At 27.3% G+C, this 27,746-nt stretch overlaps 1 protein-coding gene across 3 annotated transcripts in view; it reads right to left on the reverse strand.

Annotated features, from left to right (window-relative positions):
• The window catches only part of LOC100201536 (receptor-like tyrosine-protein kinase kin-16), a 120,827-nt gene that overhangs the window by 12,161 nt on the left and 80,920 nt on the right, over positions 1–27,746 (reverse strand). For all 3 annotated transcript variants that reach the window (XM_065805178.1, XM_065805179.1, XM_065805180.1), the window contains 8 exons: positions 26,430–26,556; positions 25,149–25,396; positions 7,896–8,080; positions 7,290–7,364; positions 6,636–6,731; positions 6,342–6,556; positions 6,179–6,219; positions 4,768–4,864 (listed from right to left, as the gene is read on the reverse strand). In XM_065805178.1, the coding sequence (XP_065661250.1) occupies positions 4,768–4,864; positions 6,179–6,219; positions 6,342–6,556; positions 6,636–6,731; positions 7,290–7,364; positions 7,896–8,080; positions 25,149–25,396; positions 26,430–26,556 (1,084 nt within the window). The remainder of the gene's footprint in view (positions 1–4,767; positions 4,865–6,178; positions 6,220–6,341; positions 6,557–6,635; positions 6,732–7,289; positions 7,365–7,895; positions 8,081–25,148; positions 25,397–26,429; positions 26,557–27,746) is intronic.

Here is a 27,746-nt window from a genome sequence, read left to right on the forward strand (position 1 = left end):
GAAATTTGAAGAACTATGTTTTTAATAATGCTTTATTGCCAACTTTTTATTGATTTTGTAAAAAACTGTATATAAGATCGAAGTGCCCCATAGTGCAGATCAAGGTGCCCCATATATGGGGCACTTTGATGTTATAAAGTTGAGTTCTAGCTTAATAAATATTATTTGGACCAAAATTAGCTTGTTGATTTGAATAAAAAAATATTCTTTTAAAAATATTGAAAATGGTATTGTTGTCTGCAAGGGTTTTTAAGTAATCAACCATAAGAAGGATCAAGTTGCTGTATGTATATATATGTATATATGTATATATATATATATATATATATATATATATATATATATATATATATATATATATATATATATATATATATATATATATATATATATATATATATATATATATAAGTGATACAATCGAGTGCAAAAGTTTAGAAACACCTACTTTTTTTCAGTTTTTAACGCATAACTTTTTACAAACTTTTTCAAATAACCTGAAATTTTTACCGAATGTGCTCTATATTCTAACAATTCAAAATCCATTTCACAAAATTTTTAAAACTCACCGGTCAATTAATTTTTTTTTTTTTTTTGAAAAGGCTTCCATGCAAAAGTTTAGAAACAGCTGAATTTGGATTATTATTTATTTCTATAAAGCTGAAATATTTACTAAAACTTTCAAAATTTACAATTTTTTAATAAAATAGTTTCAATAAAAAAGTTAGTATTTGGTGGCATATCCATTTGCCTTTAAAACAGCATCACAGCGACGAGGCATCGAATCAACTAAATTAATGAGAACATCCTGAGGAATATTATACCAACATTCTTTAATCAAACCAAATAAATTGTCTTTGTTGGTTGGTTTTCTACCAACTAATTGCCTGTCAAAGTACTCCCAAAGATGCTCAATGGGATTGAGATCTGGGCTTTGTGAAGGCCATTCAAGAACATTGATTTTTTTTGATTGAAAGTATTCCTTAACAGATCTGGCACAATGCTTTGGGTCATTATCTTGTTGAAAGATCTAATTGCGATTCATTTTGTCCTTTGCATGGGGCAGCATAATGTTCTTCATTATGTCTAAATAAACTCTCTGGTCCATAATACTTTCTATGCGATGAATGGGACCCAGGTTGTCACGACTAAAACACCCCCAAACCATAACATTTCCTCCTCCATGTTTAACAGTAGGTAACTGATATTTTGGATTGAATCTGTCTCCTATTGGACATCTGACATATCTAATTCCGTCACTACTGAATAGCATAAACTTTGATTTATCGGAGAAAACAGATTATTTTGTGGTAATCAACGTTTAGTTCTATCAACACTACAGTTTGTGCCTTGAAACTGATGCATAATTGAATTAAGCTCAACAGCAGTCATGCGAGGATTATTCTTGCAAAACCTTACTAATAATCTATCAGCCTTTTCAGTTGTAACTTTAGGTCTTCCAGAGTGAGGCTTGCTTTCAATAGTTTTGCGCTGACGAAACCTTTTCATAATTTGACATATTCCTGGTTTAGAAACATAGTAAAGTTCAGAAATCCTTTTGTAAGTCATTTTTTTCCCCACAGCTTTTATAATTAATTTCTTTATTTCATCTGAAACTTCCTTAGCCTTTCCCATGCTTTTAAAATATCACTACATAATTGAATTATAAAACTTCACAAATAATTTCTCAATTAGTTATACTTCATTGCTTTTGAAATATCTCAAGTTAATTCAAATAGTAAATTTCAGAAAAAATTTGACCTTTTATAATGCTTTTGTTTACAAAAACCTGACATAATTGCGGGTTATTATACTGTTTCTAAACTTTTGCACAGAAGCCTTTTCAAAAAAACAATAAAAATTAATTGACCGGTGAGTTTTAAAAATTTTGTGAAATGGATTTTGAATTGTTAGAATATAGAGCACATTCGGTAAAAATTTCAGTTTATTTGAGAAAGTTTGTGAAAAGTAATGCGTTAAAAACTGAAAAAAAGTAGGTGTTTCTGAACTTTTGCACACTACTGTATATAAAATAAAATGGTTTCTAAAGTGATTAGTCCCCAAACAGGGAAGCATCAGATGAAAAGACATTTGTAACTGGGTTTTTCAATCAGTTTTCAAGTCAGTGTGTTGGAATAGTATACAATCTGTCCTACTTTTGTTTCTAAACAAAGAAAAACAAGTTTTGCTGGAAATCTTCAGAATTTATCATTTTTATCAGTGACAAATTAAACATGAGTAAAACAACTTGAGTCCAAGGAAGTGAACTGGAAAGCAGAAGAAAATTGCTGAAAAACTGAATGTTTCTGCACAAACTGTAAGTTTGATGAAAAAAAAATTTCAGGCATTAAAACAGACTCTTTGAGGGTTGGAAAGTGAGGTTAAAAACAGCTGGCAAAAAATTGGACTGGTTTGCACAAAAGTCTCTAAAGTTACTTTCTTAACTCTCCACACATGAATCCAATTGAGAACTTAAAGAAACAACTTAAAGATGAGATCCACACTGTAGTCATTACAACAAAAACCAAACTGATTGAATGCTTGGTTCAGTTGTGGTTCCATAGTGAAAAAATTAAAGCAACTTGTCAAAGTTTCCTCTGTCTAACAGTCCCCCAAAACTGACTAAAAGTGGCTAAACTAAATACTGAAATATTTGGTAGACTATTTGAAAGAAATTAAATATTAAATATGTTCTTATGACTTATTCATGAAAATAAAGATAAAGTATTAAGAATTTAAAATATCTATAATAATTTTAGCAGTATTGTAAATGTGTGTGTGTAGCAGTATTGTATGTGTGTGTGTGTATACATGTGTATGTATATTAGGGTGAATGTGTATGTGTATGTATATGTATGTGTATGTGTATATATGTGTATGTGTATGTATGTGTATGTATGTATGTATATATGTGCATATATGTATGTATGTATGTACGTGCGTATGTATGTATGTATGTATGTATGTATGTATGTATGTATGTATGTGCGTATATGTATGTATGTATATGCGTATATGTGTATATATGTATGTATGTATGTATGTATGTATGTATGTATGTATGTATGTATGTATGTATGTATGTATGTATGTATGTATGTATATATGTATATATGTATGTATGTATATATATATGTATGTATGTATATGTATGTATGTGTATGTGTGTATGTGTATGTATGTATATGTATGTATGTATGTATGTATGTATGTATGTATGTATGTATGTATGTATGTATGTATGTATGTATGTTTGTATGTGTATGTGTATGTGTATGTATGTATGTATGTATGTATGTATGTATGTATGTATGTATGTATGTATGTATGTATGTATGTATGTATGCATGTATGTATGTATGTGTATGTATGTGTATGTATGTGTATGTATGTGTATGTATGTGTATGTATATGTATATGTATGTATATGTATATGTATGTATATATATATGTATGTATATATGTATATATGTATGTATGTATATGCTTATGTATGTATGTGCGTATATGTATGCATGTATATATGTATGTATATATGTGTATATATGTACGTATGTATGTATGTATATATGTGCATGTGTATGTGTATGTATATTAGGGTAAATGAGTGTATGTGGTGTGTAAATGAGTGTATGTGGTGTATTAGGGTAAATGAGTGTATGTGGTGTGTAATGAGTGTATGTGGTGTGTAATGTGGAGTGTAATGTGTGTGTAGGGTAAATGAGTGTATGTGTATGTATATTAGGGTAAATGAGTATTGTCTCAAAAAACAACATTTTTGGAAATAATATGCTCCAACCCCCTAAATGTGATCTATCTAATACAAAAACACTAGGTCTGAAATTTTTTTGAATTAAAAATATTTCAAATGGGTCCCTTAAGACCCTTGAATATTTAATGGGTCCCTACACACTAAAAAATAAAGGTAGAAATGTTTAGTTAAGGTAGGATATGTGATATACCCTTAGTAAGGTATATTTTTTTAGCTTATAAGGTAGAAAATTATACCTTTAAGTTAGAAAATTGTATGACAAATAATTGTTTTTAATATAATTTTCTACCCTAAAAGGTAGAAAATTATACCTTACTAAGGGTATATCACATATCCTACCCTAAAGTAAAAATTTCTACCTTTTTTTTTAGTGTGTAATATTTTCAAAAAAAAAATTTTTTTTTTAAATATGTCAACCTGGTACTCAAATGAAGCGAAATTATATAAAAATTTCAAAAATAATATTTATTTCAAAAAAAAAAGAAGCATTTGTTATGTTTTTTATTATTATAATTTTGATATATAGGTTAAAATTTTTTTAAAAACACAAGATTTAAAAAAAATTTTAAACCTAGTGTTTTTGTATTAGACAGGGGGTGGGAGCAGATTATTTTCAAAAATGTTGTTTTTTGGGACACCCTAGTGTATATATACATACAATTTATATTTGGTGTACAACAATTGTGTAATTTTTAAAATCAGACAAATTTTTCTTATTCATTATATCTAATTTGCAAAGCAATTAACTATTTTCAAATATATAAAAATATTTTGGAATGTTTTCCAGTAAAATGAACAGAAGTTTAAAAGTCATGAATGAACAGATTTCTAATGGAATAAATAATAAATAATAAATTCAATAACTCCTAAAGTTCTGTTTATTTTCCATGTAGTTTTAAAGTTTGTAAACATATTTGAAGCTCTAGGAATACAAGGTTTGGGTAGAAATATGAAATAAATTTTTATTTTTAAGGCCATCCTTGACTATTACTTACATTTGCTCTCCGCAGTTTTCTGGCTTTTCTATTCTGTAACCATTCTTAAGAAGATGACCAAGCTCACTGTTTCTAACATTTGAATATGGTATTCCACCTTAAATACACAATATTTCCTCAATATAACAACACTAATTACACAAGTTAAATCAAATAGTTAAAGAAAAAAGCCTGTTAAGTTAAGTACATTTATTTCTTTAATAACTAATAATACTTTATTAGGCTACATAAGTTTATAAGGCTACATAAGGTTATAAGGCTGCATAAGGTTAAAGAATAGACAATTAAACAATGCTAAGTTATGAAACTTTACAAAAACCAACAAAATTAACAATTAAAAAAAGTAAACACTAAAAAACATTAAAAAAACCTTTACATCTTAGATCTGATTAAAAAAATATATATATAATAAGCAACCATCTAATTAAAAAAAATTTCAATATCTTTAATCCCATTCCAAATCAAAACAACAAAAATACACCAGCCTAAGAAAGGAAATGAAAATCCAGTATTGATTTGGACAAAAAAGATATAAGGGAGTGAAGAGAAAGAGTTCTTCATAAAATTTTTTTATAAAAGTTATTCTTTATGAAATACTTTTTATTTTAAGTTTTAAAGCAGTTATTCAAATTAAAATATTTTATATTAAATACATTTATTTTATTATTTTATTTAAATTATTTTAAATATTCCTGCAACAGTGTACATTGTTATTAATACTATTGCAATAACGTAAACTGTTATTTTAAAAATTATTCAAATTCATTTAAAAACTTTTGTATATTAAATAAAGTTAAAGAAAACTAATTTAAACTTATTAGTAATAAAAAATAAAATAAATTAATTTAAATTTATTATTTACAAATAATAATTTAAATTTATAACTATTAAAACAGTTAATAAATCTTTTTCATATTTAATCAAATTGCTTATGACAATGTGCAAATCTTTTAAGTAAAATTTATTTTTTGAATTTATATTCCTTCTATTATAATTCATATTTTTCCAGTCAATACATTGATCCCCAATATATTGATTGATCCCCAATATATTGATTGATCCCCAATATATTGATTGATCCCCAATATATTGATTGATCCCCAATATATTGATTGATCCCCAATATATTGATTGATCCCCAATATATTGATTGATCCCCAATATATTGATTGATCCCCAATATATTGATTGATCCCCAATATATTGATTGATCCCCAATATATATATTGATTGATCCCCAATATATATATTGATTGATCCCCAATATATTGATTGATCCCTAATATATTGATTGATCCCCAATATATTGATTGATCCCCAATATTCCATTTCATAATACAGTGCATTCCATGTGTAATAATTTAAATCACTAAAAAAATCCTTAATAAAACAATAATGAAAATTATTTTACCTAATGTAACAATTTCAAAAAGAACAATTCCATATGACCAACTAAAAAAACAATATATTAATAATATATATTATTAAAAACAGCTCAGTTAAAAATAACTGCATTCAGCATTTATTTCTACAAAAACTTTTACATAAGCAATTATTTTGTATATTTCACTTACACATCACTATAAGGTGTAAATGATGAATGAAGTATGGCTTCTACAGACATCCATTTTAAAGGCAAAGGCCGAGATGTGGTGCTAACATAAATTTTTTCATCCTTGATTTTTCTAGCCAAACCAAAATCTGAAATCTTTATGTTTCCTTCACTTCCTACAAGGATATTTCTTGCAGCAAGATCTCTATGTACTAAGTTTGCCTTTCCTAAATATTCCTGAATAAATATTTGTGTCACAAGTGAATATATTAATTAAATTCAAAATAATTTTGTCAAAAATGAAAAAATTAGAAACCATTCCAGATGCGATTTGCCATGCAAACGAAAGAAGTTCATTAGAATTAATTAGTCTTTTTATGTTTGAAGAATTTGCATCAGATATAATGTAGACCTATGTAAAAAAATCTCAGATGTAGAGTTTATCTATGTAAAAAAAAATAATAATAAAAAATATCAGGTTTTACAGAACAGGCATACAAAAAACTGTTATATATTTTTATATTTTTTAAAATTGATTTAAAAAGTTTTGAGTACTTAGTTTTTAATTTTTTGAAATTTGAAAAATTATAAACTTTTAGTTTTGCATGCAACTTTTAATTTTTTGAAATTTGAAATTAAATGCAGACTTCATCTGAATACAAATTTGTACCTAAATGTTCAATTCTTTTTTAGCCCTGAATATTATTAATCATCACAAAATAACAACAAACAACTTCAGCATAAGACAAACAACAACAAAATAACAACAAACAACTTCAGCATAAGGCAAACAACAGCAAAATAACAACAAAAAACAGCAAAATAACAACAACTTCAGCATAAAACAAACAACAAAATAACAGCAAACAACTTCAGCATAAGACAAATAACAACAAAATAACAACAAACAACTTCAGCATAAGACAAACAACAACAAAATAACAACAAACAACTTCAGCATAAGATCTACCTTTTGACTATTTTGATAGCTTTTTGGATAATCATAATTGCCAATATTTGTTTCTTTCTCTTCATTAGAGCAAATCTAAACAACATGTTTTATTATTACGCATTACATATTTTTAACTTTTAAACACAATATCATTAAAAATTATGTATATAAGGGTGGTGGTGGTGCCATATATTAGGATGGTGCTCAAAATAATTTTTTTACAAAACCCACTATATATATTATATATAGCATAAAACTAAATTGAAAAAATTAGTTTTTAAAAAAAAAATATATGGGGATATACATAGCACTCGGGTAAAAATTTCAAGGTTGAGTGAGAGATTTAAAAAAAAAAGGAGTAGACTCCTTGGCTGTAGTCACTCCCTCTGAAGCCTTGAGAAGATGAATTTATTTAAAACAAAACAAAATAAAGAAGCAAAACTATATAAAAAACCATTTAAAAGTTTAAAAGTTTTTTTTTTCTTCAAATTTTAGGTAAAATAGTCTTTTATGCAATAAAATCTGAAATTTTTTATAAAAACGATTATTATTTTAAAATTTTTTATAAAAACAACTGTTGTTTAAAAAATTTTTATATATAATTTCCTTTCTTTCATTTATTACCATTGCAAGATTCCGTCTCAAAAAATTAAGAAGATCTCCATTTTCCATAAATTCAATAACTAGACATAAGGATTTTCTTGAAGAAGACCATCCGACCATATTTGCAATGTTTTTATGGTAACCAATGTCCTTCATAATTTCAATTTCATAACGAAAATCCAAGAATTGACTTTGAATTGTTGTCTCTGCAAAAAAATTTTTTGGCCTTATATTTTAAAAAAAGCTCATTAAAAATTCATAAAAAAAAAAAAAAAAAAAAAAAAAAGAACAAATAATAAACAAACAACAAAAAAGTGTTTAAATTAATGAATAACATGAGTAGACAAAAATTGTTGATGAAAAGTAATTGTTCAACCAAAATAATAATACCAAAATACTAGTAGATTAGGATTTAACAGCAACTTTGAATATACTTTTATATCTAACTTTGAAAATATTTTACAATAATTTATCCATTTCAGCAATATTTGAATATTATGCAATATGTTTCAATATTATGCAATATGTTTCAGCTAATTAGTCTTTAAAACTTTTTTTTACAAATTGATAAATACTTATCAATCTTTAAACACCATTTAAATCCGAACCACAAGAAAGACTAAAGGAACATAAAATTGTAGCTTGAAAAATTAACTAAGAAATAAGTGGGATGTATGTGAAGACTTTAAGATGCTAGCATCTTTCTCAGTCTACAAGTAGGATACACAAAGTATCCATGTTTTCTTTGTTTATTGGAAAGCAAGGCTGCGGATCAGCACTTTATAAGATCAAGCTGTAAATGTTCTCTTACTTTATGGCCAGTAAGAGAACATTTACAGCCTGATTCACACAATGTTATAAATCAATCTCTAATACCTTTGAGAACGCCTTACTTCCACCCCCTCACATTAAACTAGGTTTTGTCAAATAGTATGTCAAAGCATTAAACCCAGCTAATGCAGAATTTCAGCATATTCAGCAGATGTTTCCAAAGGTGTCAGATGCAAAAAGTTAAGCAAGTTTATTTGTTGGTCCACAGATTAAAGTTATGTTCGCATGTTAGTAGCTGGATTACAAAATTCTGCAAAAAGAAGCATAGATTACATTTAAACACATTGTAGTTATAATGGAAAAAAGGAAACCAAACAAGCCTTTACATATAAATAGTGTCCCAAAATTCAAAATTCAAAATAATTAGAAAATATGGAACTGCAAAGTACATAGAACAGGATTATTTATAAAGTGCATAGGATAGTACATAAAAAAGGCTTATTTATGGTATACCACATTGTGTAAATGGCCACCACAGCTTTGCTAGCACATATGCACTCTTTTGTTGAAAATTTAGATGAGGTGTTAGGTTTCCTTTGTAATACAAAAGTTGTGGGCTTGTTGACATAGGTCTTGTTGAAAAATGCCTTGGACTTTAAATAAAATAAATCCAATAGCGTTAAATCACACAATCTAGGGGGTCAACTCTGATCACCAAAACAAGATAGTACACACCCTAGAATGCCTCATGCACTTGTTGATGTTTAATAATCCATTCGACAAACTCTTTTCAATGTGTAATATTTGTCAGCAGAGACACAAAACTTTTATGAGTATAAGCTGTAAAGTGGCCCCTGAAATACCATGTCCACAATGCCAAATAAATGTTTTTCAGGTTGTCCAGGATTTCCAACTACACTCTAATTCACAGCTAAAATTATGATTAACTGACATTTGCTTGTTTTTAGACAACTAGTGTATTTAGCGTTTCCAACTGATCCAGTCTCCCTAAATTATTCAAACAACCTCTACACAATTGATGCATTTAAAATATTATTCCAACCATACTTTGTATGAAATTTTTGAGCAGTTGCAACCAAACCTATGCTATTTTGAGATATTTTTCAACAATGAAAACACGTTGTTTTATCAAGTGTTGTATCTGCTGCATTTTGACTAACCCTCACCTTTCAGCTTTCAAATTGTTTTTTTTAGGGTTACCAACAATTTACTGCCCATATGACAGCAAATGCAAATATTGTATTAATTTTGAGACATCCTTTATATATAATTTATTGGTTGTGGATTTATGTTCAATAATTTACAACAAGGTCAAAAAATGTAAAAAAAAATTTCTGTCATGTCATAAACTTTCTGTCATAAAAATTCACAAAAACTTCTGTCATGCCACAAACTTTCTCCAGATAAAGTGATAAACCAGATTGTTTAAAAAACAAAAATAAAATAAAAATGCCACAGAATTTAGTAAAAACGAAGCTTCATGAAAAAACTGATTTATCGCTTACATTAAAAAAATAAAAAAACTGTCAATATGAAAACCTAGAGCAAGAATCAAACTTTCCAATTTAACAACAAGTGAAAAAAAAATATTTTAAATTTTAATATGGAAGAAATGTCTTTTGTATACTCTAGGATCATTGGTTCTAACCTCATCAAACCTGGATTCTCCCAGCCACCATATGAGGCTTGTAACACAATGCTCAAAATGAAACTTTAAATTAACAAAATATAAAAACAAAAAATATTAAGCAGGAAGTAGTGGGAAAATAATTTCTTTAACTATTATCTGAAACTGGTATAGCACCAATATAGCTAAAAAGTAAATTCCATAAATATTCTTCTAAACTTCTAAACACCTTAGCAAAATACAAAAAATAAAAAAGATATAAGAGAGCTCCATAATAGAGGAGGAAAATGCTAAATGCTATTATGTTAGATCACTTTTCTAAGAATTGAGAGAATCATTAATTTAATGTCAGCAACAAATTTTCGAAGTAACCAATTAAGTGAGAGTAAAAATTAATACTGTTGTATTAACTGTTATAAATTGTCATTAAACCAGAATTCTGTTTGACTTTTATGTGCTTTTGCTTACTTTCTTTTTGTTTATCTCCTTCTTCACTTTTAATGTTGTTTTGTGATAAACTTGTTGGAGCCACGAGTAAATCGAGAAAAAGAAAATTTAAAGGAAGGTCGTCACAATTTCAGAAAAAGCAGAAACTTTCTGATCATAAAACTGGTCCGAACTGTAACTGCGTCAGATATAATTGTTTTGAAGTTATAAATGAGGAAAACAGAGCTTATTTATTAAAATCATATATTTCAATAACAAGCAAAGAAATGCAAGATTCTTTTCTTGCTGGACTTATATCGGTAAACAACATAAAAAGAAGATCATGTAAATATAATGCAAGCAGAGGTAATATTTTTAGCTACCAATAAAAATTGTTTGTAAATAATGGTAAATCTCATTTTGTACAAGTGTGTTTTAAAGCCATTCTTTCTATATTTGGAATAAAAAAAGGTAGAGTGAAAACAATAAAAAGAAGTATTTCTACTACAGGTGCAGTTTTTTTTTTGAATTAGAATTTTTGTAGAAAAATAATAATTATAATAGTTGAAAAAGACAACAATGTGTGAAAAATCTTATTTCTAGTATAAAATTTTCATTGGTTTTACACTTAATGCAAACTTAACAATATAATTTTAGGTGAGCCACCTAAAGATATGAGAGGAAAACATTTTACAAGGCCGCATAAGATTCCAGATAATGTACTTAAAAAAATAACCCATATTTCATCATTTAGAGGAAGGCAGTCACACTATCCTAAAGAGAAAACTAGACGCATTTATTTTCCTGAAGAACTGAATATAAATAAAATGTATAGCATGTTTGTTCAATGTAAAAGATTGTACTTCAAATGTAAAGATTCGCTGTGAGTCATATAGAACAATATTTAACAATAAGTTTAATATTGCTTTTGGTTACTCTCAAACAGACACATGTGCTATATGTAATGAACTTAAAATCAGAATTGATGTTGCTTCTAAAGATATTACTGAAGCACAAGAATTAAAAATTACACTTAAAATTTTTGAATGTGAAAGAGATTTGCACCAAAAAAAGACTGAAACTTTTTATAGAAGAAAAAGAGAGTCTAGACTGAAAGCGCTACGAGAGCAAAACTATGAAGCCATTGCATTTGACTATCAAAAAAATTTAAATGTGCCAAATAACTTGAGCAATGATTTTTATTATTATAGAGAAAACTTTCATTTTTCTCGTTCAACATTCATTTATTGGCTAATAAAGACGTTTTTATCTATAATTACGACGAAACTGTTGCCAAAAAGGGTTCAGATGAAGTGACATTAATGCTATATGATTTTTTTATGCATCATTTAAGCCCATTAGTCAAAAACATAGATTTATTCTGTGACTGGGCAAAATAAAAACTATACAGTCTTTAGGTTTTTGGATTATATGATTCAACATAAGAAAAGATTTGACTCCATTAAAATTACCTTTCCTGAAAGGGGTCATTCCTACATGGAATGTGACAAAGATATGGGTCTCATTAACTGCAAATCTCGAGTCAATATACCTTCTGATTGGGTTGAAATTTTTAAATGTGCTCGCAAATGCCCCACTCCATTTCATGTATTTGAACCTAAGCAGGATATGTTTAAAAATATGACTCATTTTTTGAATCCTCTTTATAAAGCTGCATGTCCTGTAGCTACAAGACCACTTCGAGAAGTGTTTTTTTCTGTTAACTCTCCTGGAATAATGTCTTACAGAGACTGTTGGAATGGTAAATATTTAAAATCATTTATTTGTCAAAATGTAAGAAGAAAAAGAAAGCTGGCAATATTAGAAAACCCTTTAAACTTGTATAGTGAAAGACTGTGTATATCAATAGCTAAATATAAAGATCTTCAGGTACTTAAAAAGTTTACAAACGAACCTGATTTTTTTGATTCACTACCATATGATGACAACACAAATAAAGATGATGAATATATATGAAAATAACTTCTTTTTTTTTAAGTTCTTTTGTTTAAAAAAAAATCTTGTTTTTGTACTTTATTTTGAAAGTCTTTTGAAATTAAATTTTAGCGTGTTTAATAACATGAGTAATTAAAACTCTAAATATTGTAATATATTAAATTTTACATTAAATAAGGATGATGCACACATTATTATCTGTAGTTTGTACAGTTATAAATCCAGCAAAATTTAGATCAATAAAGATCCAAATTGCAAACAATATATAATTATATATTTAGCATTCGAAATCTCCGATAATCTTTGATATTTTTTAATTAAATTATTAATTTTGATAAAACGAAGATAGTAATACATTTTTTTTTTTTTTAATGATATTGTTAATAAATTTGAAAGAAAAAGTTAGAAAAAACGTTTTCAAATGGAAAAAACGGCATAGTCCGTTTTAACCCTTTAAATATTAAGTGATAAAACTTGTATTTTTCAAATCGAAATAAATATTTCTTGATTTTACCTTCATAAAATATGTAATAATGTGGAATTATTTTAAAAAGGGTCGCTTTGTAATAAAATTATTATCAAAAAAAAGTTTTGAAACTTAAAAATTGATTTTATTAAAACTAATAAAATGTGACTTTGCCATTTCTTCCCCTGGACTCTTCATATACCAATGCCTAATAAACATTGGTTATTATATTTACAGCTCGAAGAAGTTCTTGATTATGTGTTTAATTCAAGAACTTTTAAAGCTGTATTACCATATAAGCAATTTTTAATGGAGCTGTGATTCTTGCTTTATAACTTGCTGAATATATACCATTGTTTTTTAAAGTCACATTTTAAGATTTCAATATCAATTGGTATTTTGTATCACATTTCCTACTTGCGATAAAAATTTTGCTATCTTGCATGCCTTCAGGGTCAATAAAAAGAAAATTTGACAAATGATATGTATTGCAGGATGGGTGCTGTTATATTACATTCAGATAAAGTTGTTTTAAATATCTTTATATTTTTATCATAACAATGTTGTAGGTAACAGTATCAACACTTTTCAAGCGGGTAATCATTTAAGCGCAACTGTTTTGTGTAGTGGGTACAATTAAAAAAAAAAAAAACTCATTGGTTTTTCGAAATAAAGCCTCAAGTAAAAAAAATTCTTGTTATTACAGTTGTAAATTCCACTGGAGTCTTTCTTTTAGGCAAACACTAGCCTCTCATGGCATAGCTATTAAGTATCTGCCAGCATACACGCCATAGCTTAATCCAATAAAATAATATTTTTCTTCCTTAAAGCATACTTACAAACAGGGAGAAAGGCCCCGAAATATGGAAAGGTAATCAGGAACCTCAAAAACATTATGGATACTACAGAGTTTAATTTAATTCCATTTTACAACCAGCGTAGTTACATAAATCCAGTGCTGGCTCTGAAACCATCTTTCAAATAAATAGCAGTGGAAACAACATAATTTATATTTTAAATATATCTATATAAAAACATAAAAGCCTATTTATTGTTTATATAAAATTATATTAGAGATTTTATGTGTAGTTGACTCGCATATAAATGCGCATATAAGAATAAATAAACACGCATATAAGAATGAATAAACACGCATATAAGAATAAACATGCATATAAAAATGAATAGACGTGCATATAAAAATGAATAACCTGTAATTTAAAAGTATCAAAATAAAGAAAAAGCAAAAACCATAAGTAAAAACTTACAAGCCAAACAACTACTATCAGCTAAACAACTTGTACTAAACTAAGGAGGGATAAAGCTCTAGTGCCTAATGCATGTGCCATCAGCGTTTAAGGAAAATATAGTATAATCTAATCTATATAATAAAATTTCATATATGTTGTTCAGCATCTATAAAATGTTTCTTGTCAGATTTTTATTGATAGTCTTCTAGACCGTTGTTTGGTATCGCATCTAAAGCCTATATAGTATATACATCTACACATTGCTCTGCATTAAAATATGATTGTATTTTACCATTCATCTTATTCCTTTCAATAAGCATATGTTTATTTTTTTTTTAACTCAACAAAGATTACAGGCTTTGTTTGTTTTTGTCTCATTTATTGTCTGACTTATGCAAGATTACATAATTCTTCTGAAAATAGCATTAGACAGACACCACCCTATACATTATGAGACATCCATGTTGTAATTATTCTAATAATAATTACTGATTTATTGTTAACTTTTATTGTCATTTTGTTTAATTGTATAAATACTCAGAAATTATTTGTAAATATATTTATTTGTTACATTGTCCGATTATTCAGTGAGTTGATCAGAACAAATGGTAATCATGGTTGATTTTGCGACAAAATTTTATTTTACGATGGATTTGGATAGTGATTTCTTTGCCAATAAATTATCACAAATATAAAGTGATGCGGAGTTTCCTGACTTGTTTTGAGTAAAAAGAAGCAGAATCTTGTCAATACCATCTAGCGACTCTGAAAAAAGAGATAATGAAATACTGGACTGGTCAAAAAATGATAACCTGATAAATGATAACTGAGAGTGTAGTTGATGCGGCTCAGCTATTTATTCGGGGCAATTTATTTGAATATATGGTGACAAAAACAAATCGCTACCACACACAAATTTTACAGTTATTAGAGATAATGTAAAGTCTGTTGAGTGGAAAGATGCGTCTGTGTTGGAGCTAAAAAAAAAATCCTAGGGCTACTTCTACTTATGGGTAGAACTCGCAAAGATACGACGGAATAATATTGTTTGATGGACAAAACAAATCAAACTACAATTTTTGCTCAAGTAATGGGCAGGGATTGATTTTGAGAAATTATGGTTTTCATGGCATTTTTCCAATAAAGAATCGTCCATAAACTACGTACGCTCGGAGGGAAAGAGAGGGGTCTGCAAATGGCATATATGAGATGGGAGGGCAGTGGGTCAATTATAAAAGAAAGGAGACACTAAATTTAAAAAAATATCATAAAATGTTAGATAAATAGGTTAAAAGCATAGGTACTTTTAGGGAGGTGGAGGGTACTCAAAAAAGCGTATTGCAAAATGCGGGGGGAGGTGGGGGTAGACAAAAAAAAAAGCGTACGTACTTTATGGGCGACCCCTAATGCTGATGGAGAGGATAAGGATCGTCTTAAAAAAGTCTGCCCTATTATTTCTTATTTTTTACATAAATTTCAAGGAGTTTAGAAACCGCAGTGAGATAAAAGCATCATTTTAGGGAGAGGATACCTATCCTTCAAAGTTCATGCTTCAAAAATGACAAAATACGAAATTCTCATAAAAATGGTTTGTGAGGTTAAAACTGGCTATATTTGTAACTTTCATATATACTGTGGAGAAAGAGCACACAATATTGATTGGGTGACTAAGAAAATAACTTTTAAGCCACTATGCATGGTTGATTATAACAAGTATATGAGGTGTTGATCTCATTGATCAATATTTGTTGTATTACACTTAACTATGTCATACCAAAAAATGGACTAAAAGGGCTGTGATGTTTCTAATAAACTGTTCACCATTTAATGCATTTAGAGTTTTTAAAACATCAAATCCAAATTTAAAAAAAAGTACAAAGTTTTTTACATGATATAGCAAAGGAATGGATAAGTGAATTTACTCCGGATAATGAAAATCATTCTGTACCAAGTACATCAGTTTCATCCAGAGGAAATGATCTTAAAGGAAGATTGTCAAAGGATGCAAAGAAACATAAAATACTCAACATTTTTACAGGTGATATAAAAGGAAAACCCCAGCGACAGTGCCATACTTAATATGCATAAGAAAAAAAGTTTAACCTGCTATATGTGCCAATTTTGTAAAATGCCTCTTCATAAGGGAAACTTTTTTTTTTAAATACCATAATTTAAAAAAGTATTAGAGAGTGATTTTTCCATGAAAGTTTAAAAAACAATAAGACATTATCATAGATCATCCAGACCATATTTTAAAATCCGGAAAATTGTTTTTGTAAAAAATTCAGAATATATTTCCCTTTATTTTTCTCCTAAATTTTGCTTTTAGTTGAGTTGTTTCTAACTTATTTGTCAAACTTTTCTGATTTTGTATGAGTGCTGAGAGAAAAAGCTTTAAAAATTATATATCTAAATGCTTTAAAAAATATCCGGAATACCCGGAAAAAGATAATCCCTACATTATAAATGTAAATTTTTAAATAGAGTTTTATTTTTTGAACAAAATATGCAGATAGTTTATCAAATAGTTTTATTAAAAATATAAAATAATAATATCTAAAACGTAATTTATAATAAATAAAATATCAAACATCATAAATGAAATATAATAAATAAAACATAACAAGTGAATATAGAATATATAAAATATACATTTAAGTTTAATAACTAAACATTTTTCTAAAACAAAATACATTACATATAACTGAAATTAAATTTTTGGTTGTGGTTTTTCAAATGAAAAAAAATAAAACAGGGGGCTAATACCATTCGCGCAATGGATACTAATACCTGACCTGCTCAAAAAGTATTAATATTTTTTTTTCTTGTCAAAATATATTCATATGCAAACACTTTGCTTTTTGTATTAGTGATTAAAATTATCAAAATATTATGTGTTATTTTTATAAAGATATGCTACAGTCCTGCCAAAATATTAATTAAGTATTTGGTTGCACTAGTTATCTAATTGAAACATTTGTAACATTTAGCATTTTATTATATAGGAAGAAATTGATGGAAAAACATTGGTGTCTTTAACTGAGACATAATTGGCCAGTTCATGTCAGACAACATATTTGGGTAGCATAGGATAGCATGTTTGCTAAAGGTATAAACTATGAGAATATTAATAAGTTTGATTGGAAAAGTAACTGTGGAACATTTATTAAAAACAAGGTAAGTTTAAATTTTATAATTAAGACTTCTTAGTAGAAAAAGAAATGTAAGACAATAAAAATTTTTTTTTTACATTAATATTTTATAGGTATTCATCAAGTGTGTGATATTCAGATGTATTTACTGTCATATGCAGTAAGTATTCAAACTTAAGTGACTTCACATCAAAAATATTTTATAGGTATTTATCAAGTTTTTGATACTCAGATGTATTTACTGTCAAATGCAGTAAGTATTGACACTTAGGTAACCTCCCATCAAAAATTGTATATAGGTATTCATTAAGTTTGTGATACTCAGATGTATTTACTGTCATATGCAGTAAGTATTCACACTTAAATGACTTCCCATCAATATTAACTTCTTCTTTTAGATATGTTGTTTGTGTTTATTTGTCATACTTTGATTACAACTCAAATATTACTGATGTAAATGTTTGATAGATACAATAGAATTTAATGTTTGCTTTATGCATGTAATTTTGTTTATACAAAAATAGCATAGAAAGATAAATATAACATTTCTGTTGTTGAAATATAGTTCTATTTCTAAAGCAAAACAGACTGCCTACTTGAGAGGATAAAACACCATTTGACATGAGAATTATAAAATACCATTATGATATGAGAAACACCATTATAACATGAAAAGAGTATACAATAAGTATGAATGCAAAGTCTATATAAAAGTTACTTATCCTTTTTAATCCAAGATTATTTTTAACATTTTTATTAAGATATATTTCTTTAACATTCTACTAACTTTACAATATCAACATTCTACTAACTTCACTATACCAACATTCTACAAACTTCACTATATCAACATTCTACTAACTTCACTATACCAACATTCTACTAACTTCACTATATCAACATTCTACTAACTTCACTATATCAACAAATGCAGAAGCATTGGTTGTACACGCCTGGATTAGAATTTAGAGGAAGATGAGGAACCTTCAAACAGCGAATCAGTATGACTAAGGTTACTTCATAACATTCATACATTTTGGGAACCTTTTTTTTTTAAAAAAAGAAACTATTGCATTGATTTGTTTTTGTTTTCAACAGTTTTTTATATTAACATATTATAGTTGATAACAAAGGTATCTACACACTTGAAATATTGAAATCTTTATAAATAAAAAAATTAATCCATAAAAAAAATTTGATTTTTTAGTTATATATCAACTCTTTATTGTTTATGTGACACAATGATCGCAAAAAGTGACCAACGGAGCCACCCAGTTACATAGACCTGTAGGGAGATGTAGATTGTAGATGATGTCATTGGGTAAGAATCATAAATGAATGTAAAAACTATTTTGTGGGAGGAATAAAATTTTAGGACTCAGGGATAGAATAAACAATAATTCACGCTCTAGTCATCCTAAGCAAATGATAAAACTATGGTCTATGAGTAAACAAGTCAATATAAATCCTCTGGTTTATTAATGGCAACCATGGCTAAAATTATTGCACCATACAAAAGCAATAAAATAAAATAAGTAAATAACAAAATATTAAGTAAAATGATAATAAATGATAGTTTGGGCAATATAAAAATAAAAAAAATAGCCTAATAAATGTGGTACTATTTATGGTTTAAAAATGTCATTTATGTCTCACAATAAACTCTTCAAAAATTTCACTTGTAAATGTCATAATAAACTCTTCAAAAATTTCACTTGTAAATGTCACAATAAACTCTTCAAAAATTTCACTTGTAAATGTCACAATAAACTCTTCAAAAATTTCACTTGTAAATGTCACAATAAACTCTTCAAAAATTTCACTTGTAAATGTCACAATAAACTCTTCAAAAATTTCACTTGTAAATGTCGCAATAAACTCTTTAAAGATGTCACTTATAAATGTCGCAATAAACTCTTTAAAGATGTCACTTGTAAATGTCGCAATAAACTCTTTAAAGATGTCACTTATAAATGTCGCAATAAACTCTTTAAAGATGTCACTTAAAATTTTTATTGAAACCAGATATGGAAATGAGGTTTACAAAGAATTAAATAAATTAAAAAATATAAAGAAAAGTTGTGCATATTCAAAAAACCAGTAAATAGAAAAGATGACAAAAGATGTTTTTGTATATTTTATCTAACAAAATCAAATTATTCACTTGAACAAATAGAAAAATATAAATACAATCTACTGTCCTATAAATAACAAAGCAAACAAGCAATATTTTCACAACAAAAAGCTAAACTTTGTGAAAAAATAAATACAAGCGTTTGTTAACAAAAAATACCATTTGCAAACTATATCATCGCTGCAAAGCAAAACTATCTTAAGTCCATTTTTGGCTAAAATGACTTTTTTGGCTAGAAGTACTCCTTAGGTGCATAAAAATCATCTCACAATGTATGGAACCAAAAATGATTAAATTTAGGCCACAATGAGCAAAATTCAAATACCTTATGTCCGAAAAAAATATTTAAAGAGACATGGAAAACTATCTTAAGTCCTTATAGACTCAAGCAAGACTATCTTATGTGTATTTATATGGTATTTTTAAAGTGTTATCGTAAATTATTTTGAAGCTTATACTATCTTTCAAGTAAATTATTGTATAAAAAATGAGTTAAACTTATTATGACCATGTAATAATATTTAGTAAGTTTGTACTAGAGTTCTACTGAGTTTAGTAAGTTTCTTACTATAGTTTCAAAGTTAGCTCATTGTGGTAAAATAATTATTACTTGCAGTGAGTTTTAGCTTTCTGAATAATATTTAGAACAATATAACTAACTGTTTAATAACTATCATTTGGCAATGATAATTATTAAACAGTTATTTATAACATTCTGTTTTACCGCAATGAACTCTTAAACTCTATAAGTATAAAATTTAAAGGACTTATTTAGAATAACTTATTAGTAGACATGAAATTTTGAGAAAACTAATGTACACATTTTATTTTCAATTTTACATGCCTTATGCTGTTAGTTAAAAGATTTTAATATGACATCTGTGACTGTTGCAACAAGTAACTGATCATGTTGACGAAGATAATAGTTTGGTAGTTCCAAATACGCTAATAGTTAAAAGCGACATTTTAGGTTAGTTAAATAAAAAGTTAGTAAAATATATTTTACAGTTTACATTAACTTATTAACTTATAGTAAATATTTACAGTAGCAGGTAATTAATTTAAAGACATAATTTATGCTTTGCAAAAAATTTTCTCTCCTTAAAATCATTAGTTGTAAAAAAAAATTAATATAGATTATTACAATGAGATGACTTCATTATGTTTTATAGGATGCAGTAAACGTTCCAATTTGGCCTATGACCTATGTTCCGTACCAATGAAAATTTTGAAACAAGGCTTAGACAATGGCAAAGATGTCTACCTGACATATAATGGAAATCATATTTTCAGTGGAACTTTTAAAGTTACTACGGAATGTAAGATGTTTTATCTTGATGTCAGGGGACATTGGAATTAATTTATAAATTAGAAGCATGCATGAGAATATATATATATATATATATATATATATATATATATATATAGTGTTATTGAAAGTTATTTTAAATGAAAGTAATAAAGTAATAAAGAAAAATAAAGTGTTATTGAAAGTTATTTTAAATGATTACATTATTTTTAGGGAGTGATTCTGTCCACCGGGATATGATACCTAAAGGTTTTGGAAGATTCTTTATAACAAAAGTAATGAAAAACTTTAATAAATACCCAAAATTTGATTTTGATAAAACTAATATTTGTGCAGCAATACTTTGGAACCTAAGTGATTGTGAAAAATTTAAACTTGTTGAACTTGAAAAATCTGGCACTGAAGAACTTATCCCAACCCTATGTGATACAACCCCAAAAAAGAAGAAGGACCCATCACGATGGATTAAAAACATTCAAAAATTTAAGGTGAACACAGGTCAGAGATTTTCTCATGTACAAAAGACTGGTCCAAATAAAGGAAAGGAAGTAGTGGTTGAGGGTAAGAAAATGCGAATAGGATGTGGCGAGAAATGCTTGTTTCAGTGTGCAGAAAATCTTACAGAGCAATATCGTAAAGAAGTGTTCACCTCATATTGGTTAATGAAGTGTATTGATTTAAGGCACCAATACATTGGGGCAAGGGTAACAGAGAAAAAAACAAAACGAAGAAGGAAAAGGGAGCACGCGGAAAAGAAAAAAAATAGAAACCGAACATTTACATACAGCTTTCCATGTCACGGAAACGACGCTCTTGAAATGCGTATCTGTGCAACCATGTTTCTTGATACTTTAGGGATATCACAGCAGACAGTAAAAACAGCGATGGCAAAAAAAACTGCTACAGGAAGTGTTAAAAAATATTTAAGAGGTCGCCACATGAACAAAAAAAAAATAGCAATTGAACAGGAAAAAAATGTCATCGATCATATTCAAACATTTCGAGTGGTTGAATCCCACTGCGTGAGACACACAGAAAAATCACAGTTTCTTCCTAAGGAGCTTTCAGTTAAGGAAATGCATGGACAAATATATACTTTTTCTAACAAGATTTTTCTCACTGCAATACTTTATAAAGTATTGCAGTGAGTAAAATCTTGTTATCGAAGGATACAAGTTCTATCAGAGAGTTTTTAAATGTAGATTTTGTTTGAAATTTCAAAAACTTAAGAAAGATCAGTGTGGAACCTGTAAAAATTTCACAAACAAAATAGAAAAGAATGATGAAGATTATCAAAACTATAACAAACATGTCAGCGACAAAAAATTTACTCGAGCTTAATAAGAAGAAAGGAAGAAAGATGCAATAAAAACATCGTTGATTGTAACTGCAGCTTTTGATTTAGAGCAAGTTCTTTTATCACCTAATGGTACAACTGGAGCTTTTTATTATTCCAGGCGTCTGCAAAATCTCAGTGTTACAAAACTTGATTCTTTAAAGACATATTTGTATTTTTGGAATGAGAATGAAGGGAAAAAAGCTAGCTGTGAAGTGAGTACAGCAGTATTTAAGTTTATTGAATCTGAAAGCAAAGAAGGAGCAACACAATTTTTACTTTTTTGTGATCGATGTGAGGGTCAAAATCAAAATAGAATGATGAACATAATCTTATCAGATGCGTTGAATTTATTCAAATTAGATTTAATTGAGCTTACATTCTTTGTACCTGGACATAGTCAGAGTAAAAATAATGCAGCTCACTCAATAATTGAAAAACAATATCGAAATCGAACAATCTATACACCTATGCAATCGAAAACAACAATTGAACAAGCTTTTAAAATAAAGGGTGTTTTAACTGTGTTAAATCACGTGTGTCTAGCAAACAAATGCTTTAAAATGTCAAATTCAACCAAATCAAAAGGTGCAAAGAAATCTAAACCAAAAAAAGTTATGTGGGCCAGTATTGTACAGCTAAAAGTTTTAAAAGAATATCCGGATGTTCTTTACTTCAAATACAGTGATGAAGAAGAATATAAAAGTTGTATTTTTTGATCAAAAACGACCGGTCGCACAAAACCAGCAGCAGATATACAATTACAAAAGCAGAAGTATCTTGCTCCAAGAGGTATTAGTGCACTGAAAATAAAGGATCTTCTTTCCCTATGCAACAAAGGTTATATTCTAAAACAGCATCATCATTTCTACCAAAACCTTAAGATTCAAGCCAGTTGTATGAGGGATGCTGATGATGATGAAATACCAAAGATAAAACCAAATTAACAACCCAAATGTTATTACAAAACAAGTCATCAAACAACCAAAAGAAATTATGCAGAGCCAGTTTCTACTATTTAGAAAATTGAGTAAAAGCTAGACATTCCAAAATGAAAGCTTTGTTACTTGTATTACCTTTTGTTATATTTATTTTAGGTGTTTTTCAAGTTTGTTACATGCTAATGATTCCATTACTAAATGATTATTTTAAAACTATTTTGATTATTAGCGCTAAATAAATAAATATACTTGGTACTTGTTACTGTGTTCTTATCTATAGTTATGATCTTCTTAATAATCTTATGTTTAAAATATATATGCTGATGACATAACTATTTACTCCAAAGATCATTTCATTTTGATCCCTTAGAAGAAGCAATCTTTTTGATTATCCTAATGCTCCTTACAATTCTATATTAGCAACATTATTATTGAGTACTCTACTCTATTCCTAATTATTTTTCCCTACTGACCTCTCACTACTGACAAACACAAAATAGCACATGTTAAGTTGCCTCTCATTATCATGCTCATCATTTTCTTACTCCTAATTCTATTCTATATCTAGCCTAATCTCTAATTTGTCTAATTTTATGAAATATTGTTGTCATATTTGGGCTAGTTCTTTTAATGAGACCTTCTCCGTTTTAGAAAAGGTCTAAAAATGCATCGTAAATGTCACTGGATCTGCTCTAGCTGCAAAGTATCATCAAACTTTATCACCTGCAAACTTCTGTCCAATTGTTGCGAGGTTGCATCTCTTTTTTACAAATACTAGTATAGTTGCTGTTAAAACAAGCTGTTAATACTTGTTCCATCAAGCAAAACTAAATCACTTATGACCTGTCATACATCTAAGTAACATACTTTACTTACAGTGAAAGGATGTTACTTAGCTGTAACTTGTTACTTTTCATTCAGCTAAGCTGCATCTTTTTACTGTAAATGTTCCTTCATGCTCAAAAACTTTTATATATCAATTTCTTTCTTTAAACATTAATGTTTTAAAATCTTTCCTATATTCATGTTTTCCTGACTCATATAATTTACTTTTTTTTGGTCTTATTATTCACTATTTTGATATTTAATTCTATTGAGTGAATTGAATTTATAGTATATAATATGTATTTAAGTAGGTGAATTTGTTTAAAAGATGTAAAATTGGTTCCAGCATTTAATAGAAAAAATGTTTCCCCGTTTTTTAAAAACAATTTAAAAAGTTAGAGTTAAAATATATTAAATAAATTTTGTAAACCATAAAATAATTTTTATTTATTTACTTATGCATTTATGGAATTACAAAATTATCAAAAACTTAAATTAATGCAAAGCCATTTTTAAAGTTTTTTTATCTGAAATCTGTCAATAACAATTCTTTAATCCAATCATTAACAATTCTTTAATCCAATCATTTTTTCAACAACTTTTCAAAAACAACAAATTATATTTATTATAAATCATTTCACTAACACAGTGCTGAAGATTTTTTTTAAAACCAAATTTATTCATAACAGGCTGCAAGCAACCACTATTAAGTTACTAGAAGACAAAGAATAGAGTTAGGACAAAGAATAGGGGAAGGAAACAACAGAAGACTTGAAAAATTGTAAGTTGTATGAAAAAACATAAAGATGGGAGAGAGTTCCAAGGGATTGAAGATTCCAATAACATAACAAAATTCCAATAAAAGTGATGAAGATTATTTAAATTCATATACGTAATGAAAACAAAAAAAACAAAGTTAATTATTAAATTAATTATTATTTAAAAATTATTAAATATTAAATTGAAAACTGCTCTTAAATTAATAACCATCTTGGTTATTAATTTAATATAAATATAAATTTATAAAAAATACTACTATGTACCGATAGATAAAATTTACCTTTCAAACACTTGACAGCAACAAATTTAGTTTTATTTGGATTTCCTTTATTTTTATTCTTATCACGAAAAGCAAATGGCGACTGATTAGCAAAATATTTTGTATTCATAAAAACTGCTGGTTTTAATGTTGCTTTAAAAACTGTTCCAAATTCTCCTTCACCAATTTTTTCTTTAAAACAAATATCATTAATCATAATCTCCCATTCGTCTTGTTTTTTCATGCATAACTGGTTTAAACCTACTTGCCTGTAATAACAATTTATTTTTAAAAAATCATAAAAGAAATCCAGAGATAACATATATATACAGTCAGTTGTTATATATGCACAGTCAGTTGTTATATAAACACAGTCAGTTATCTACTTGTAACAATTATCGCAATATTGTTGAAACTCCTACACAGTGCTTGTAATAACTTTAAGTTCTCCACTTCAAGTATTTTTTTTATATACATGTTTCTCCTCCATAAGTATTTTTTTTTAGTAGAGGATTATGGATAAAATAAAAAAACCCAAAACAATATTTGTACAATAAAAATAAGTATTTGTTTGAATATATTTGTACAATAAAATAACTTTTTTCCATTCATCTAATAACAAGTCTTATATGAATAAAACACTTAAAGTTTACATGAAAACTTCTCTGTAAAATTAAAATTTTTATGAAACACAAGAACACATGTCAACTAACAGATAGACAAAAAAAACGTTATACATGTTTCAAATAAAAACTCTATTAAAACTAAAATCATTGATCATTCCTTTGCTTATTATCCTAAATAAACATTTTATAAACTAAATATTTTATTATTATTTGTTACTAGTGTATATTTTAAAATTTATTGTTATTTATTATTATAATAAAGTTATAAAAACTCATTGTGTCAAAAAACTTTATTTTGTTTATAAAGACAAAATATTTTTTTCTTCTAACGCACTTTCAATTTTTTAAAGAAAACATATTTATTAACTCAATTATGCATTTATTCCAAATAACAAAATTGTTTTGACGAAAATAAGTTGACTGAGAGAAACTAAATAATGATTGAGAACCTTTGCGACTGATATTATAATAATGTGACTGAGAAAATTATGTGACTTAGATAGAATTGTTACTGAGTTAATAATCATCTACCTAAATAATATCATTAAATACTTTTTCTATTTTTCTTTTTAGTCAACCCATATTGGTTGCCAAAGTTATAATAATTAATTCAATCCATATTGATTGTCAAAGTTATAATAATTAAATCAGGCACTGATGCTTTAATTCAGCTTACCCTTTTTGTGTGTTTGATTGTAATCTAAGATTCCGTTTTCTCATATACCAAATGAAAAAACCCATAAATATTACTATAAAAATTACCAGTGGTACGACAATTGAAACAATAGGAGAAGTAGGAATTTCTAAAAATTAAATCATTAATTACAAAATCATCAAATATTTTTAGATTATTTTTAGATAATGTATGCATGCATGCATGCATGTAAGTATTGTATGTATGTATGTATGTATGTATGCATGTATGTATGTATGTATGTATGTATGTATGTATGTATGTATGTATGTATGTATGTATGTATGTATGTATGTATGTATGTATGTATGTATGTATGTATGTATGTAAATGTATATGGCTATTTTCACAATGGAAGAGATAAATTTCATGTTTAAAAATTTCTTTTTTCAAAAAACTTTTTTCTTTTATTGTAGTTTAAACACGTGAAAATTATTGTTAAGATAAATTTTAAGTAGAAAATATTTGAACCGAGTAGATAAATTTGATGAATATTAGCAGCTGTTTTTTCTTTTTATTATTCGAAAAAGTGAGTAAAATTTGAGGGCAAGTTATTGCAACATTTTAAACCAAACATATCTATATTTTTGTTTAGAAAGAACCTTGAGATATATGTTTTGAGTAAAAAAACTGCTATTCCTAAAATTGATGATGTATACTTAATTATCACAATGAAATTAGGCTTTAAGGCGAGGTTTTTTAGAAATTATATATTCTAATGTAAACTTTCCATTACTATTCAAAAAAAATTTGATTAAAAAGCATTATATTTACTTATAGTTTACAAGCTGTTGCGCCACTGAACCCATCAACAGGATAATTAGCGTTTTATAAAATAGCGTGGTAAGGAAGTCTAATTATTATCCAAATGTTCAGATTTTGTTGTGGGTTTTGGTCAAATAAATTTTGCATTTTAGTATTGTGAAGGGTAGTAAATATTTGTAAATTATTGGATTTATGTTGGTATTTTCTTATAAAGTTGTAAACTTATAAGAAATGGAATCAAAATTAGAAGTAAAAAAAAATGTTATGCAGAATACCAAGCTAATTATGTTTCTCGGAATGCTGATAAAAAGAAAGAAATGTCTAGAGTAGGATCTAAGAGTTACTGAGAAAAATTGAAAGCCGATCCTAATAAAAAAGCAGCTTATACTGCTAATATACAGCTTATACTGCTAATATACATCTTATACTACTAAAGCAAAATTAAGAGTTGTAAAAAGTCACGCTCTAAAAAGAAAACTTTTAAATCAAATCTCAAAGATGAAGCTCATCTTTTAAAAACGTTCAACAAAGAGG

The sequence above is a fragment of the Hydra vulgaris genome, chromosome 09, assembly GCF_038396675.1.
Source record: "Hydra vulgaris chromosome 09, alternate assembly HydraT2T_AEP".
NCBI lineage: Eukaryota > Metazoa > Cnidaria > Hydrozoa > Anthoathecata > Hydridae > Hydra > Hydra vulgaris.